The following is a 17,885-nucleotide window of genomic DNA, read 5'->3' as shown; positions in this document are numbered from 1 at the left end:
GTCCCACATTGTGCCGGTAGATACACCTCTAGGTAGGAAGGCACTCGCAGAGATGGCACCATGTCCAGCAATATTTCATCTGTGATATGCGGAGTTGGCATGAGCCATAGCCCCCTCGACAGCACCTCACAAGAACAGCATCGATATACCCTCCGCTCCTGTGCACGGCTCCTGCCTCCTCATGCTCCTTTGACCAAAGTAACCCAGGTTAAATTGAACACTGCCAACTCAACACTCACCCTGCACGAGTGTGGCTGGGAGAGAACACACCGCCATGCTGACCGGTCTCACTTTGCACTCATGACCACTAAGCCGAAGTGTGGCTTTAAGGCTGACCAGCGAGCATGCTGCATTTCCCTACTCCGGTCACATGCTCACGTGACCCTCACTCCTCCATTTCACAGAGGACACAGAAGCCACAAGGGGAGTTTCCGGACACGCCCACCACCATGTCAAGGCTGACCTGGGTCTGGGCTATAGTGATCGGGACGCTAATGTGACAGAGTAGACCCTAAGTAAACAGGGTATGTCTACCCATAATGCCTTTGTCACTAAAGTTGAGCTGCCTCTGCTCCTAGCTAAAGCCAACACCCCTGGTAATACAAGACCCCGTTCCCTCTTGCTCACTGGAGGACGGAGGTCCTGGAGTCCCGTGTAACCAGGGATCCCCTCTCTGCTGTCTCACTCTACTCACTCTATTAGCGTAAGACATACTGCTGTTGCTTCTACCTTAAAATATAAAACAAAAACTTCTCACGGCGTCTCACTTGTTCCCCTCCAGTTCTCAGCTCTTTACCGCAAGACTTCAAAAGAGAATTACGTGGGCTCTAGCTCCTTCCCTCCCAATCTTTCTCTCTCTCTCTTTTTTAATCTTTCAGCTTTTAACTATTGTGTTTTGGAGTAAAGCTGTACACATAGTTACACTTTATAATCTGTAACACTTAACAATTTTTTGTACAGAATGCTCGGTGTCCTTGGTCACATTTTCCAAATTGGGTTGGCATCCTCAGTATCTCTGCTCTGACTGATCTGTTCCCTCTCGGGAAGTCACGCCAGCCAGGCTCCCTGACTCAACTTCACTGTAAACTCCCCACTGGCCTCCCGTGGCTGGACTCAGTGGCCTTTGGGCAGCTCTGGCCACCAGGACCACTCTCTTCTCTTCTATTACCTCCCTCCGGACCCGATGATCTTGCTTTCCCTTCAGTGCATGTTCCTTCTTAGTCTCCACTGCCCGCTGCCCCTCCGTCCTTGACTTAGACCTCTCCTCATTGGCATGCACCCAAGCGCCTTTCCTGGACCCCCATCTTGCTCCCTCACTTCTCACATCCAATCTGCAGCCAAGTCTGCCCATTCTCATCTACAAACACCCAGAACCTACTCACTCCTTACACACACACTATCACCCTGTCCTGAGATGCAGCAATGTCTTCCCCCAATGATTACAACAGCTTGTCACCCGGACTCCTTTTTCCCTCGTTGCTGATTCTCACTATTCTTTGCATAGAACCGAGAGTGCTCGTAAAGTATGTACTGAGAGACAAGCCCAAGCCTCTGCTATGGCCTACAAGGTCTGAAAGGCCCTGCCGCCCATCTCCTTGCCTCCCATCTCCTTGCCGCCCATCTCCTTGCTGCTCTATCCCCGCCCCCCCCCCAGCCCAGCCCATCCTTCCCACCTCTGGGCCTTTGGAGTTTTTTTCCGAAGCACTTGAACTCCAGCTTTTGCCATTCCAGGAGGAAATCTGCGGTGCTCCATAAGAACTGTCGCTAGCTGTCTTCAAGCTGATTCATGGTGACCCAGGCACAACAAGCCAAATGCTGCCCGGTCCTGTGCCATCCTCAGAAATAGCTGCAAATTGGACTGTGGTGACCCATCCGGTTTGCCCTGACTGGTTTTCAGAAGTACGTATTTCTTCCTCGTCCACTTTTGCCTGGACTGAATTTCCCCTAAAACATATTCAGCCTCATGGCAACTTACAAGCCCCCACTCACAGACAGGTGGTAACGACAAATGAGATGCATTGGCGGGGAGACGAAACCTGGTCTCCCACATGGAAAGCAAGAATTCTACCTCGGTTTCCTTCGCCAATCTGTTGTTATGGAGTTACATGGCTTTTGGCAACTCGTGACCCTAACGTGACAAAGTGGACTGTGCCCCAGAGTTTTCTAGGCTGTAATCTTAACAGGCCCATGAGGGACATTTGAACAATGGTGCTGGCGAAGAATCATGAAAGTACCATGGACTGCCAAAAGGACAAACAGATCTGTCTTGGAAGAAGTACAGCCAGAATGCTCCTGAAAGGCAAGGATGGTGAGACTTTGACAAACTTTGGACATGTTATCAAGAGCAACTGGTCCCTCGAGAAGGACATCGTGCTTGGGACAACAGAGAGGCGGTGAAAAAGAGGAAGATCCCTGACAAGATGGATGGACACCGTGGCTGCAACGCTGGGCTGGGCTCGAACGTTGGCACAATTGTGAGGCTGGTGCAGCACGGGGCTGTTTTCCTCTGTTGTACACGGGGTTGTTATGAGCTGGGACCGATGTGATGGCACTCAACAACCAGAGTCTTGACAGGAGCTTTCTCCTGTGGCTTTCTCCTGCAGAGGTGCTGGGTGGATTCTAACTACCATTCGGTCCCACGCTTAATCTTCACCTCACCAGGGCTTCTGGAGGCTCCGGTTCAGCAAGAGCAAATCCCGGACTGTGTCAGGGGCTGAAACACTCAGCATCCCTCCTGCTCCCTTGCTCCCAGGTAGTCTTCTCCAACACCTAGGGGTGGTGACGCGTGGCGAAGCCAGGAAATTTCACTCGGGCTCTTGAGCCAGCCCTCTGGCTACGCCCAACGAGCCAGGGAGGTTTGATTGATGAGAAGGTGGATGTGGGGATTCCCCTTGGAGAATAATTTAATTTTATGGGGGAAGAAACAGGGATGGCGAGCGGGGTTCCTCAACTCAGCAAGCAGGCATCCTCCAGCTGCAAGGAGCATGTGTAACTCGTTAGCTCCCCGCACTTCCCACTGGCGGCCGAGTGGGTGACCGGAGGAGCAGCGGAGGGGCTGAGGCCGTGGACTGGGCATGGCTGCAATATTTTTCTGACACTGACACCTCGCTCCAGCCTTGGGGACGCCCAGCGGAGGGGCCAGGACTGGCCAGAGCACCACCCACTCCCGCGGGCGCCAGGCTGCTGAGGCCACAGCTGCACAGAGCCGGGAAGAGGGAGGGGGCCGGATGGGGAGGAAGGAAACCTAAGTCCTTACAGCCCCTTGTTTGAGTGTCTGGGTGAAGGGTGCAGACCAGGGGAAGGCTGCTTCTGGGATTCGCCCTGCCACCAGCCTAGGTGGAACTCACTCTGCGGTGGTCCAGGGAGGTGAGGAGGCCCACCCTCTCCCATCAGGCCTTTTGAACCTCTAGCATGGGGCTCTAAGACCAGCAGGAGCCAGCTTCCAGAGAGATGGCAGCGGGACAGGTCCCACAGACATCATGGGGAGGAGTACATGTGGAGTAACCCTTGAAGGATGGGGGATCTGACCTGCAGCGTGGCATCTCCTGGGGAGGAGACCGCGGCACCAAGACACGTGACAGTCCTGGTGAGAGGTGGGATGGGATAAAACAGTGGGTGGAGAAGAAATGGTGGGAGAATGGGAAGCGAGGGAGACGCAAGAGAGGAGAAGAAGAATTAAGGAAAACCATCAAGTCGTGGGAAGAGGAGGCATGGCTGTAACTAGACTGCTGGGGTGGGGTGGGGGCTTCCTTTTGGCTTTGGAAACTTTCTGCTTCACAAGTCCCTAAGTGGGCACTAACTAGACTACTGGGGTTGGGTGGGGGCTTCCTTTCGGCTTTGGAAACTTTCTGCTTCACAAGTCCCTGCAGAGCACTATAGACAGGCTGATCCCTCTTCCCCTCTCCCTGCCCCCTCCCAGACACATCCTCTCTTGCTTTTCCTGCCCCTGCCTCTGGTTGCCCCAGGGAATTTCTGTCATTCTCCGGAGTTTCTCCCTAAATCCCACATCTAGGAAATCCTCAGCTCTTCGCCGTTTGCAAAGAAGGGTGGCTCCATCTGATTGAGGAGGTGGTCATAAGCTGGCATCCAGCTGTCCCTGATTCTCTGCTGGGTGCCTGGGTTCAGGTTCTCCTAGGAGCTGGTCTGCCTTCAACAAGAGAGTGAGCAGGCTACTGTCCTCCGTCAGGTTGGCTCTCATAAGAGAGCCTCCCCGTGAACATCTCTCTGGGGCTAGACTTGGGATGGGTCATAATAAGCTACTGGTCCAAGTGACATCCTTGGATGTAGCCTTCCTGGCAATGATGTAGACAGACCTATGGCTCACTCTGCCGGAAACCGCCAACCCGAGAGGAACAGCCTCAGAGTCTTCATCTCAAGTTCCAACTTGAAGCACGATGGGGTCATTGACAGCCTAATGGCCATCTGCCTTATAGCTACACGTCCAATTAATACTATTGTTCAAATCTACACTCCAACCATTGAGCTTACAATGAAGAAAGTAAAGAATTCCACCCGCTTTGTCAGGCCCAAATTGATCAACATACCATCGACGGCATTAATAATTCCTGGGGATGGGACGAAATCTGGCAGCAAAAGAGGGAGGACAGTAGTTAGAAAAGAAATGGAGACCACATGATAGGGCTTTGCAAGACCAATGACGTCGTCACTGCAAATACCTTTTTCCAGCAACAGCAAGTGATAATACCTGTGAACCTTGCCAGACAGAAGACACGGGATCAAATGGACTGTGTCCGTGGGAAGAGACACAGGGATGCGCATATCATTGTTCCAAATAAGGCTCGTGGCCAACTGTGCAACAGATCATTTGGGGCTCAGATGCATTTTCAGGTCGAACCTGAAGAACATTCAAACAAGTCCACGCGAACTAAACTGTAACCTTGAGTCTATCCCACCTACACTTAGATACCATCTCAAGAACAGACGGATGCATTGAACCCTAATGACCAAAGACCAGACATCAAAAACATTATACGTTAAAGAGACAAGACAGAAAGTCCCAAGCATATGTCAGAAGAGATTCTGAGACTTACTTTTGGATGACATGGAAGAAAGTAGAAAGCAAAAGAGTTGAGGAGAACATCTCAGAGGACTTTCAGAAGACAAAGTAGAGCATTACAATGAAATGTATGAAGACCTGTCAAGAAATCAAACAATATATTGCATGGGGAAAATCTACTGCAGAAGACCTCTTTAGAGTGATGAAGACCATGGATGTCACTTGGAGGACTAAGGTGTGCCTGACTCAACACCAAGCCAAACTCGATGCTAACGAGTCACTGCTGAGTCATAGCGACCACCTGCAGGTTTCCGAGACTATAACTGTTTACGGGAATAGAAAGTCCAGTCTTTCTCCCTCCACGATGCTGGTAGTTTCGAACTGCCAAGCACATGGACAGCCCAACGCATAACCACTACACCACCAGAGCTCCCTGATTCCAGCCATGGCATTTTCAATGCACTCATATGCATGTGCCAGGGAAGAATTAATGCATTTGAATTATGGTGTTGGTGCAGCATACTGAAAAGGCTGTGGACTGTCAGAAGAACAAACAAGTCAGTCTTGGAATAAGTGCATCCAGAATGCTCCCTAGAAATGAGGATGGTGAGACTTTGGACATGTGGGTGAGACCTGTCCCTGGAAAGGGACCTCATGCTTGGTGGAGAGTCCGGGAAAAGAGGAAGACCCTCAAGGAGGTGGATTGGCACCGTGGTTACAACAATAGGCTCAAACATAATCACAAGGATGGTTCAAAACTGCACAATGTTTTGTTCTTCTGTACTTGGGTCATTATGAATCAGAACCAACCAGCACTTTACAACCACAGGGATGAGGTAGATACTGTATCTTAATTCCCACGTGGCTCCTGGTCTTTGTCTCAGTTAGTTCAGAACCCCAAAGTGAGAGGAGTTAGCCCTTGGCACCAGTCACCCCAGGAGAGCTCATGTTGTTTCCTAAGGAAGAGCCCTGAATCACAAGAATGGAGAACTGGATTAGAGAGGAGTGGCCTTGGACAAGTTACTGACCAGCTAACAGAAAGGTTTCTTGAGCACCTACCATGCACCAGGCACCAAGAGAAGTCAAAGAAGAGTAAAACAATTTCCCCAACCTCAACAAATGTACAAGTCAGGTAAGAATCAGTAACCATGCTACCTAGCAGTACATGATACCTCAGTGTAAAATGCCTCACCTCCCCCCTGAGCCCCATATCCAGCAGGAACACAGAGGATCACTTTAGAGGTGAGCTTGTAGAGGCCTAGAGTGAGACATACGTGATGGGAGCCACCCATGGGGCGACCCTAGCATTGGATGGGACTTCAAAGGATGATTAGGGTGCTGACGGGGAGAATATGGGGTGCGCTGGGGAGGCTGGAGAATGTTCCAGGAGGAAGATACAAAGGCACAAAAGCAGAAAGCTCGTGTTGGACTCATGTTGACGGCGATGGGGACAAGGAGAGTGAGGCTGGTCAAAAAAGGGTGTTGTCCATGTGGCCTCTGAAAGAATGCTTATTGGTGGAACGCCAGAGATGATGGTGCTCAGACAACCTTCAGTCGTAGAACTAAACTCTCCCCTCTTGGCTCAGCGTTCAGGTCCATAAGGCAAATAGGTACATCAGGGAGGTCACACGCCTTAAAACAGCGGTTCTCAACCTGTGGGTCGTGACCCCTTTGGGGGTCAAATGACCCTTTCACAGGGCTCGCCCAAATCATACAGTAGCAAAATTACAGTTATGAAGTAGCAACGGAAATAATTTTATGGTTGGGGTCACCACAACATGAGGAACTGTATGAAAGGGTCGCGGCATTAGGAAGGTTGAGAACCACTGCCTTAGAAGAGCCAGCCATGGGAGACCCAAAGGGCAGCATCTGCCTAGGGACAAGGCTCCGAAGGGCAGGGGAAGGTAGGAAAGAAGGATGAGTGGAAACAGGAAACGGGAGCTGGCTTTCCTTTTCGAGATGAAAAGGGATGAAAGTCAAACCACTGATTCACACGCTTTTCAGCCATTGGCTTTACCTCGACACTTGGTTTTCCAGCGTCCAGCATGCCTCAGGTATACGCCCCAGCGACTCCAACTCAAAGTGGCCCCATGTGTCTCAGAGTACCACTGGGTTTTCAAAGGCCAATTTGGTTTAAAGTAAATTTCCAGGCTTTTCTCCCAAGGGCCTTGTGAGTGGACGTGAGCCTCCACGTTTTCAGTTAACAGCAGGGTGTTAACCATTGTACCAGCCAGAGACCCCACTGTCCCCCATTGCCCTCAGAGTGGGGTCCCCACTGCTGGAGATCTCAGAAAGCAGTGCCTGAGGTCACCCCTGTTTTTCAGTCCTTCTGTTGCATTCAGCTTTTTTCCCCCTGGGGTTCAGACAAACAGAGTCATATGAGGGGAGGGGAAGAGGGTACAGGGGCCCAGTAATACCATCCCCAGCTCTCCCACCTCTGTGTTCTCCCAGCCTTGCCCTGCCCCAGGGCATCCAGCCCAGACACACCTCACTGTGTGTCCCCCTTCTACGGTGTGAAGCCAGTCCTCATGGCTAATGTGTCAGTGGGGAAGGGGCTGGATCTCTTCGCTGATAAGCCGGTGTGGAGGCCTGAGCGGGGACCAGGGAGCCAACTCCTCAGGGCTTTCCTCTCCTCCCAGGAGAGAAGCACCGCTCGGGCTTGGAGGGACCCAGTGAGAAACGCCTGTCCCCACCTCTTCCATCAAATCTCACTCGGTCTTCAAAGCCTTCTCAAGAAAGCCTTCTGGTTCGACTCCAATGATCGCATGTATTTCTATCTACTTTATACGAGAGGGCAATTGAACTATGGTGCTGGCAAAGAATATTGAAAGTACCATGGACTGCCGAAAAAAAAACCCAACAACTCTGCCGTGGAAGAAGTGCAGGCAGGAGAGGCAAGGATGGCGAGACTTTGTCGAACCTTCAGTGGACATGTTGTCAAGAGAGACCCATCCCCAGAGAAGGACATCATGCTTGGTGGAGGGGCAACAAAAACAGAGGGATTGACACAGTGGCTGCAACAATGGGTTCAAACATACGAACAGCTGTGAGGTGTGGGCCCGAGCAGTGCTTCTGTCTGCTATGCATGGGGTTGCTAACGGTCCGAACCAACACCGTGGCACCTCACAACCACAGCTTAGGAGAGGGCTCCAAAAAGTTCATGGGCGAATGCCATGATAGCTTTTTACAGCCATTTCATTGACATACACTCCATGTACTGGTTTAGATGTATTACAAAGAGTCACACAATCATCACCACATCAGTTTTAGATCATTTTCTTCATTCTTGCATCCATTGTCATTGACCCCCAAGCTTCCTGTCATCACCCTGAGGATCAATCCATCTGGTTACTGTCTATGAAGTCACCTACCCTGGGTTTCATAGAAAGAAAACAGTGCCAAAGACAATAAAGCCCATCAGCAGCAACAAAATAAGACACAGATAAAGTGCAACCCAACAGAAAGTAGAAAATCACCAACACTAGAACAAGTTAAACAGGGGTCAAAAGGGAAAGTAGATTTTCATTTCATTTTTCCACCTGTTTTTTTGAAGCCTCTTCATATTACAAATGGTTGGTTCACACACCAGTCCCTTACCCCGGGATGTGAACCCTGTGAAGTCAAGAGCCGCTTTCGCTCCGTGCTAGCACCCCTGGCACGGTGCAGGCACTCGAAACGTGCGACGGACTGGGACGCAGAGCACATGGGTCCCAGACAGGAAGAGGAGGCAGATCGGTGAGAAACCCAATTCTCTGGTCTTCAAATATACCTGCCAAGACTGCCATCGCCCCTCTGCCAGCTTCCTTCCTACATGCAGCCCCTTGTGAGGAGAGTCGGTGTTGGGGCAGGAGGAGAGCCATTTCTCTTTTTGAGTAAATTCAAGACAGAGGCAGAGTGGCGTCAAGCAAACCCAGAGCTTGATTTAGACAAAACCTCATTGCCATCAAGTCAGTGTTGACTCATAGGACAGGGTAGGCTGCCCCGGGAGTTTCCAAGACTGTCATTCTTTTTTTTAAATCATTTTATTGGGGGCTCATACAACTCTAATCACAATGCATCCATCTATCCATGTGTCAAGCACAGTTGTACATTCGTTGCCATCATCATTCTCAAAACATTTGCTTTCTGCTTGAGCTCCTCATTTTTCCCCTCTGACTAACTCTTGACAGTGGAAAGCCCCATCTCTCCCTCAGACCCAGTGCTGGTTTCCACCTGCCGACCTTGCAGACAGCAGCCCAACATGTCACCACTGCACCACCACAGCTCCTACTCCAGTGCTTGATAGGAAGTAGAATCAAGTAAAACCCGAATCTCTCTGGTTGCCCATAGGTCTATACAAGACCCTTCTCTAAGCCTCTTACTGTTCCTCTTTCAAATGGGGGCGATGCTCTCTTCTCCCCTATTCACTGTCAAGAGAAGTTCATTAATGCAGCAGCCATTCACTAAGCAACCCCCTAAGCATCAAACTCTGTGATGGGCACAGAAGAGTCAGGTTGTTGGCTTTGAGTGCTGTGATAGTTAAATTTGGGAGGGGGGGGCAGCATGGCACCTATAAGAAGATATGGGTGGAGTTTAGCCTGTCAATCAGGTTGCAGCTTGATGACCTCCTTTGGAGGTGGGACCAAGATAAATGGCTCTCTGAAAGCTCTCTGCCTTCACCTTCATGCCGGCGAGCCACTCTGAGACCTGCCAGAGCCCTGTGACGCATCCATCGCCATTGGATCCACAAGACTGCACCCACCGGCCTGCAATCTTCCTGCACTCTGCATCAGTGCATGTGGCTGCCTGAGTCTGAAGAGGGACTGATGGACTAGAATCTGACTGATAGACTTGAGTTGGGCTGGGCCAGGACGTTTTTGTGAAATATAACTACTTCTTGATAGAAGCTTTTTCTTACACATATATGCGTGTCACTGGATTGGTTTCTCTGGTCAACCCAGCCTAACACGAGTGCCTTTGGGGAAGTGGCCTTGGTGGAAGCTCCAGAGTTTTAGCAAATAACCAGTCCCCAAAGACCTGTGCTTTCTAGGTCGGGCAATCCCTCCCCTTGGTGTGGCTCCTTAGGCCCAAGGGGAAGAAAGCTGAGCACATTAGCGAGGTATGTTCTCTGCTCATGATGCTCCTCATTTGAGAGGTCTGGGATGGCTGATTTGGATGGTCTTGTCTGACCAGAACCTCCGAGAAGATGGTGGAGAAGTAAGAGTATTGCCCAGGAGCCTCGGTGCTGGAACCTGACTATTACAACTGACTCCCTGAGTGATCCTGGATAGTTTTCTCAACCTCAGCCAGCTCACCTGTAAGATGGGTGCCTATCTTGCTGATCTCCCAAGTTTGTTGAGTTGAATGAGAAAACATATGGAAAAGACCTTACAAAGCATCAGATTCAAAATATGCAGCCTCTTAGGAGGCAGCCACCAGTGTTCGGGAGCAGCGCGCTCTGTTTGGGAGGACAGACAAGGCTCCTTCCCTGCCCTCAGGGAAGATCTCCCAGCCCAGCTCAGCTCAAGGTTGGGCCTAAGGAACTCACCATCCTCACACAGGTTCAGCTTGGAGAGGCTTCTGCCATCAAAGGGCTCCTCAAAGATGGAGCTGGTGTCTCGGTCGCTCACGGTGTGCAGGTACATGGCTTTGTTCTCCATCCTGCCCTGCAGCCGCCAAGAGGAGCACGGGGAGGAGGGTGAGGCGACAGGCAGGGGAGGTGAAAGAGAATGAACAGTCGGTAAAAACCCAGGCAAATGGCTGGAACAAAGCACCCACTCCCACAACCTGATCTTGAACCTGGGTCCTAATCTTGTCAATAGGACCAAGGGGCCATCCTCCAGGTACTAAGGTGCCCATCCCCTACCACCACCCATTCCTCCGCTTCCTTGGGGCCTGGGAAAGGCAGGGCGCTTTGGGTCTTTCTGATCTTGAAATGCACCCCCTTCCTTTCAGCAGCTCTTGGGTCAGACTAGAGCCCTGGACAGGCGAGGGCATGCTGGGTAGGGTGGTAGGAATAGCCTCTGCCGGCCCAAGCAGAGAGCGATTTCTGAGCCCGCAGCAGTTCTGGGCATGTGGGAGGTGGGGTTTCGCCTTGTCAGAAAGGAGGGCAGCTAGGCACAGAGGGGAGCTGAGGAGGCTCCTCTAGGGGTGTCCACCAGCCAGCACGCTGAGACCAGAACTGGTTGGGCTGGCCTTGTCAGAGGGGCTTGGTTCACTGGGACCCCTGCCAAGGACTCCTCTCCCTGGAGCCTGAGGCACCAGCAGGCTCTGGACGTGGCCCCCCGGCTCTACAAGTGGGGAAGTGGGGATGGCCGTGGTACCCAGGTGATGCCCTGAGGATCTACCACAGGGCACCATTAAAAACAGTTCCAGAAAAAGACCCACGGGCCTCAGAAAGTGCCGAGCTGATCTAAGACCAAAAGAACCAGCCGTCCACACACCAGTGTGAGCACTGCCTTCCCTGTGGTAACTGAGCCGGCGGCCTCAGTAAGCGTCCAAAAGGGCTGGGAAGGCCATCCTCGGCCGGGAAGGCAGCATCGGGACTTCAGACTTCTTCCAGTCTGCTGGGTTTTGTGTTGGTTTTCCCTATGGAGACTTTGTGGAATTAGTGTCATACAACACATCCTGGTAAACACCTTTGGGGGGGACGATTGTCCCCAGCCAGTGCTTGCATCTCCCGAGGGAACACACTCCCCCACTCCAGGGCCAGGCTGCCTGTGGAGCGATGTGCCTCCCTGTGCTGGGCTGGGTCTGGACGCTGAGTCAAGGGGGTGAGGGGTAGGATGGGGGTGGGGAGTGTTTTCCTTTCAGCCTGAAAGGCGCCCGAGGGCCAGCCTTGGGGGTTCTATTCTACCAGTCTCTATCAGAGCAATAAGCCTGGTCTTTTTTTTTTTTATGAGAAAAAAATTCCATTTTTCAAGCCAAGTTGTAAGCTATTTATTTACACAAAATGTGAAACACTTAGTTTTTCCTTACAGACACGCTCAATCATTTGCGAATTCTTCCCTACTTTGTCTCCTTTCCAGCTGTGAATGTATCTGGGTCCACCACTTATGCCCTTTCGCTATTTGGATGATATTTACCAAAATAATGCATTCTTTTAAAACAAGGAATTCTTTGGAGGAGAGAAGCGTTCAGGAGGAGGGGGCCACTGGCCCAGGGTTGGCAGGTCCAGAGCCAGGGGCCGGCACCTGGCAGGTGGCAGCAGGGGGAATAATGCTCGCTGATTGAATGGATCAATCAGCTCCTCTTCAGAGGCGGGGGAGCAAGGCATAGTCTCCATTCCCCATTGTGGGGTGGTGGGGGGAGGTGTGGGGGCAGAGAAAGAAGGGACAGCCCCAGCACTGCCTCTCACAGCAAAATGCACATTTTCCTGGGTCCCGGGCCAGCCCTCTGACATCAGGCCTGAGGAGAGGCCAGAACTGACCTGTACAATAACAACTGCCCACGAGGGACAGGACTTAGGGTCTTGTTTCTTCCAGTCATGAGATGCCACCTGCCCTGCACACACGCGCAGCCCTGGTGCGCCTCTGGTCCGTGGGCTTTGCCTGTGGCCGGAGGGAGGAGGCTGAAGCAGGGAGTCCACAGCTCTGCCAGGATCTCGCCTCCCTGCCCTGGACGTTCCGAGATACCTCCCCGCCCAGCTTCTCTGTCTTGCCCTGGAGGTGTCCCAGCCACGTGTGAACGTTTATTAATCACCACTCACCCGTCCAAGCACTCCACCCAGCCAGGACCTTGGTGGGGCTCTGAGAGTGTCCCCCATGCGTGCAGCAGGGCTGGCCCTCGCTCCCCTCACTGTGTGTGGCACCCTCCCTCTGGCCTCTCTCCTCCTGAGGTGGGGGGGGGGTGCAATCAGGAGGCCAGCTTGCTGATGCCTTGACCACTCCCTCTCTGTCAAAGACAACTGCTGCAGCTGCCAGGGGGGAACGCCGCTCAGGGATGCATGTGGAGAGTGGGGGTGAGGTGTGGCCCCATCTTCGCTTCCACCTTCCTGGTCTGTCCATCCGCTCCTGGACTAGGGCTGGATGCAAGGCCTGTTATCGGAGTCTGCCTGGGCACTGGTCTCCTCCCCCACCGGCACTGGTCCCTGGGAGCCCTGGGGAGAGGGCTTGGGGCTGGCAGCAGCTGTGAGTTAAGATGAGTTTGGGAAACGTGTGGCCAATTCTGCTGTTTAGTGCCTGGAAAGGAAACATGACTACGCTCTGTCTGCCCCAGGTTTGATTTGGGGCTGTTTGGTGTTTTTAACCCAGCCCCCCCTGGGGGAGATGGGGGCACGACCCTTAGATCATTGGTCTTAGAAGCCACTAGACAAGCTCTTGTACTCAGGCACAAGTGACTGCTGAGTGTGGTGGCCATCATGCTCCCCAGCCAGGCCCTCCCAGGTGACTGGCCTCGTCCCCCAGCACTGCTGTGAGGGAGCAGGAGAGTGGTGTCCTTCCACTCGAAGATCCACCAAGCAAGACCTGGAGAGGCCTGAGCCAAGGGAGGCCAGAAAGGGCCCAGACACCGCACCTGGGCTTCCCACACGGACACTGGCTCAGCCGTGAGTGCTCAGCCCAGCAGCACGGGTCTGTCCCTTCCAGGGACCACCCAAAGGCTCCAGTGAAAAACCACATCTCAGAGCCAGCCCACCTTCCCAGCAGGAGGCGGGAGAGAACCCCTGGGCCCAGGAGAGGCCCAGAAACCTTAGCAGAGGAAAGGAAGCCAATGTGCCCTGTGGGCAAGACCAAGCGCCTACACTGTGGTGCTTCCAGTCAAAGAGGGCGGGGTGGGGGGTGGGGGTGGGGGGTGGTGAGCATCCTGTGAACAGGGTGGGCTTCACTTTACTGATCCCTTGGGGATGTCTTCACAGTTCCTTTACGCAAGGTGCTGGGGGCCTAGGTGAGAGGGTAAGAGGCCGGAGAGCTTGTCGTGGGTTGAGCATCTCTGAGTTGAACAGCCCAGTGAATCTCTGGGAGCCTCCTACATGAACCACGAGCAAACTGAGGGAAGTGGTTTGTGGCTGGCTCCACGACTTGTTAGTTAGGAAAACTTGGCCCCATCATCTGGGCTCCTTAACCACAAGCTAATCACTTACAGGGCACCATTATCTCTCAGGGGCACTGAGAGCTGCTTCTGAGATATTGTACGCCGGAGGGCTTTGCCAATGCCATCGCTAGGGATTGATGATGGAACTAGGTGAGACCAAGAGTCAAGGTCCTGGCGTCTTCCAGTCCTGCCAAGCAGCCCCAGGGGTCCCCTTCATGCCTAGCCAGTACCAGGTGCCAAGGCTGCTCCGGGGTCTTTCCAACCCAGATGGGACATCTGGACCCTGACTCTCAAAGGCCCTCTTCAGGCAACAGGAGGGCCGCCAGGGCTGCCTGCCGAGGGGCCGCCTGGCACCTCTGCTCCTAAAACGGCTCATCTGGGTGCAAGGGTCCCTGGATGCAAGGGAATGCTGCCGCTCTTTGGCATGCCTAGTTTTAAACTCATCAAAACCAAGTGGGAAAATCACCTGAATAGGCTGTAGGCCCCTTGCACTCTCGAATTGCACTTAGTTAACCTTTTAATGCATAATCCAAAGCTTATGAGGTGCAGATGTTCTAACATCCTCTCTGGCGCTTTCCACCTGTGGACACACGTGCATGCACACACACACTGCACAGGTAGCGGGTACTGATCCAACCTCACTTTGTCACCTGTGCCATCGCTCCCTGCAGAAGCCTTGAGTGGTGGTGGCACAGCCAAGCAGAGAGCTGGCCCTGAAGTAGGTCCCCTCTAGCATCCCAAATACAGGATGTCACCCTCAGACCCAAGCAGCAGGAGGGTCAGACAGCGGGGACTCTGACACGCTGAGATTCTCGCCCACCCACAACAGGCTGTGTCTCCCAGTCTGCTCCGACTCACCTGCGGGGCGCACTGCTGAGGCGTGGGGCCGGTCTCCTTAGTTCCTGGCCTGGCCCATGGTGGACGGAGAGCTTGCTGCTGCTGCTGCTGCTGCCACACTGGGGCAAAGGCCACTCCTCAGAGCCTGTCTCCACAGCCAGCCAGATCTGGAGTCCTAGAAAGGAGCTGTGAGGGCTCTCTGGAACTTGTCTCAGGGCGGGACCACACAGGGTCACTTCTCCAGGTCAGCAGGTAAGACTCAACCTTCTGGCCTAGGGGCAGCAGCTGGGGGTGGTGCAGCCCTGAGCCCTGTCTTGGCTGCGTGGTCAGCCACAGGCAGCAGAAGCGCTCAGGAGCCGATCTGTAGAGGCACCAGCAGCTCTGCTAGGTACTGACTGAGATGGGAACTGCAGCTGCTCTGGCTTAGAGTCTTTATAAAAAGTTCTAGGAGGAATTGCGAAGGCCAAAGCCCTTGCAGTGGCGCCTGGGACACATACCCCCTCTCGTGGTCAGGCTGTGGCATTACAGCTCAACTCGGGAATGCTCGTCTGGCCCAGATCCTAGAAGCGAGCCGAGCCGTGTTCTTGGGACTCCACGGGCCTATTCTAAAGGCGCTGACTGGTCTTGCTCAAAATTCTTTTTCGGGCAGAATGGCCTCTAGACCTAGCTTGCGAGCCACCGAAGGAAACCAGGCTTGTAAACTTATTCATAGGACAGAATTGGCATTGCTGAATTCACTCACTGAACTTGGCTTGAGAATTCCCCCGAGGACCCAGGCCGCCCACACTGGGCCTCTCCCAAAGAATGCCCTATGGGCTCAACATGAATTCTCCACGGTCAAGCTCAGCCCAACTCAGCGACAAAACGGAGCAGCAGAATCAGCATGTCTGTTGTGTGGTGCCAGAGCCGGGACTCGGGAGTGGGAGACCAGCCCACTGCCCTCGACAGGATCCCCCTCCTGTAGGAGAGGTGGGCCCTTCGGCAAATAACTGTGGCCCTTGGCACGGTGGATCACAGTTTTAAAAGAACAGCTTTCCAAACTGTTAAGGGAGCAGCAGTTGGCTTCAAGTTGGAGCAGTGCTGATGGTGGTGGGTAAGGTGTCAGGGCAATTCCAGGGAGGTGTTGAGCCCTGGCAGCATCGTGTGTGTGTGTGTGTGTGTGTGTGTGTGTGTGTGTGTGTCCTCCCAAGGCCAGAGCTGTGTTCCTTAAGTAGGTTCCCGGCTGTTGATTAAAGGCCTCAGTACTTGTCAGCTCCAATACTTCAAGGTCAGGCCTTGGACACGGGAGCCATTTGCCAAGGTTCATCTCTCCGCGGTGCAACTGCCAACCCACAACCAAGTCAGAAGAGGTTTGGGTACTCAGTAAGGGGGCTCCAGACAGGCCCCGGAAGCAGCACCAGCATGAAGCTCCATCTGACAGAGGGAGGACAGGAGGAAGTTATGTCACAAGAAAATCAGTGGTCGCCAAATCTGTTACAACCCGACCCGTGGTGACCCCAGCTGGGTGACAGGGGAACTGTGCTCCCTGGGGCTTTAAGTGGTTGCTTTCTCCATCATGACTCCATGGCCTTTCCTCCAAGGTGCCTCTGCAAGGACTGGAGCCTCCCACCTTGAGCCAAGCACGCTGACCGTTTGGACCACCCAAGAGAAACCGACCATGGACCTGATTCTGACTCAGAGCAACTCCATAAGACAGAGTCGAAAGGCCCGCGGTGGGTTTCCGAGGCTGTGGTTGTTACAGGAACCGGAAGCAGGCTCCTCTTTCTCCCACGGAGCAGCTGATAGCCTGGAAGGTGAGCAGCCTGGCTCACAACTCCCTAGGCTGCCAGGGCTCCTTCTTGCATCACCCAGCCACTCCTGTGTAATAATAACACAGGGCAGCAGAGACTGATGGCGTCCATGCCGTCTTGGCACTCCCCTGTACTTTCATATACTAACTCATTTAGGCCTCCTAGTGGTGCAACAATGAAGCGCGCGGCTGCTAGTCTAGAGGTTGGCAGTTGGGAACCACCCAATGGTGTCATGGGAGGGAGACCCCAAATCTTCTCCCAGAAAGCTTACAACCTAGAAAACCCTATGCACAGTTCAACTGTAGTTCAAATCAACTCTATGGCACTTACCTTTAACAACCTCCTCAACAATTCTGAGAGAAGCCAAAACTGTACGTGGTTCCCAAGGTGGGAACAGAGAGCCTTGTCTTTCCCCAGCTAACTGACCTTGGGTTAGCAGTTCAGCACTAACCCTACAAACGCTGAGACTTCTAACGCGAACGAGAGTCCTATATAACCCCTGGACAGATGAACGCATGTTCTGGGCTCCCACTTAATTCTAGCCCCAATCCAGGAACAGTTAGTTCTTAGGACTTGGTCCTCCTCGATACTCACCCTCTAAAGAGACCACTGAAGATAAGGGTGCTACAGCAAAGTGTGGTAAAGAAAGCAGAGGGTGCCTGGCTATGGACTAGAATAGTGCCTGGGGTCTTAAAGAGTTGTATTCAAACAAGCAACCATCTAAGTGAGGTGTCAACTAAGCCCACATGTGATCCAAAGGTGACAAATCCAAAGAACCAGCCTGTGTGATCCAAAGATGACAAATAGCAAAACCCAAATACAGAGGGAAAGGTACAGAGCTTCAATCAAGAACACCCAAATTTCAGAAGGCTATGGATGACAGTGGGAGCCCAATATCCTACATGGATTAAGCCTATGGTCAATACCCTCTGACCACAGATGAGGAATGAGAATAAGCCTGCTCTCACACAGAGACTATCGCAAACTCGATTATGGGGGCGGAGATATGGTGTAATATGATACCTGGTCATTTGATCTTCCTCTTGACCCATTCTGGATTTGTTCTAGTTTTCAATATTTTGTGCTTTTTTTTTCCCGACACAGACAAACCCCCACCCCACTCTGGTTTATTTGAATGTTGCTGATGGTCTTTATATAACTATATTTATTTACTGTTTTCAGCGTCTATTTTTTGTGTCCCAGTTTATGAAGCACAAATGGGGCAGATGTAT

The 17,885-nt window shown here is 52.7% G+C and overlaps 1 protein-coding gene across 2 annotated transcripts in view; it reads right to left on the bottom strand.

The window, feature by feature from the left end:
- The window catches only part of SCARA5 (scavenger receptor class A member 5), a 152,977-nt gene extending 137,737 nt beyond the window's left edge, over positions 1–15,240 (bottom strand). For both annotated transcript variants that reach the window (XM_045286746.1, XM_045286745.1), the window contains exons 1-2: positions 14,885–15,240; positions 10,545–10,662 (exon numbers count right to left, since the gene is read on the bottom strand). In XM_045286746.1, the coding sequence (XP_045142681.1) occupies positions 10,545–10,656 (112 nt within the window). In that variant the 5' untranslated portion in view covers positions 10,657–10,662; positions 14,885–15,240. The remainder of the gene's footprint in view (positions 1–10,544; positions 10,663–14,884) is intronic.
- Between the last annotated feature and the right edge of the window lie 2,645 nt (positions 15,241–17,885).

Source organism: Echinops telfairi, unplaced genomic scaffold, assembly GCF_000313985.2.
Source record: "Echinops telfairi isolate 266 unplaced genomic scaffold, ASM31398v2 ScPeMD7_9;HRSCAF=40, whole genome shotgun sequence".
NCBI lineage: Eukaryota > Metazoa > Chordata > Mammalia > Afrosoricida > Tenrecidae > Echinops > Echinops telfairi.
Note: the sequence above shows the minus strand (reverse complement) of the source record. Positions and strands in the feature narration are given on the sequence as shown.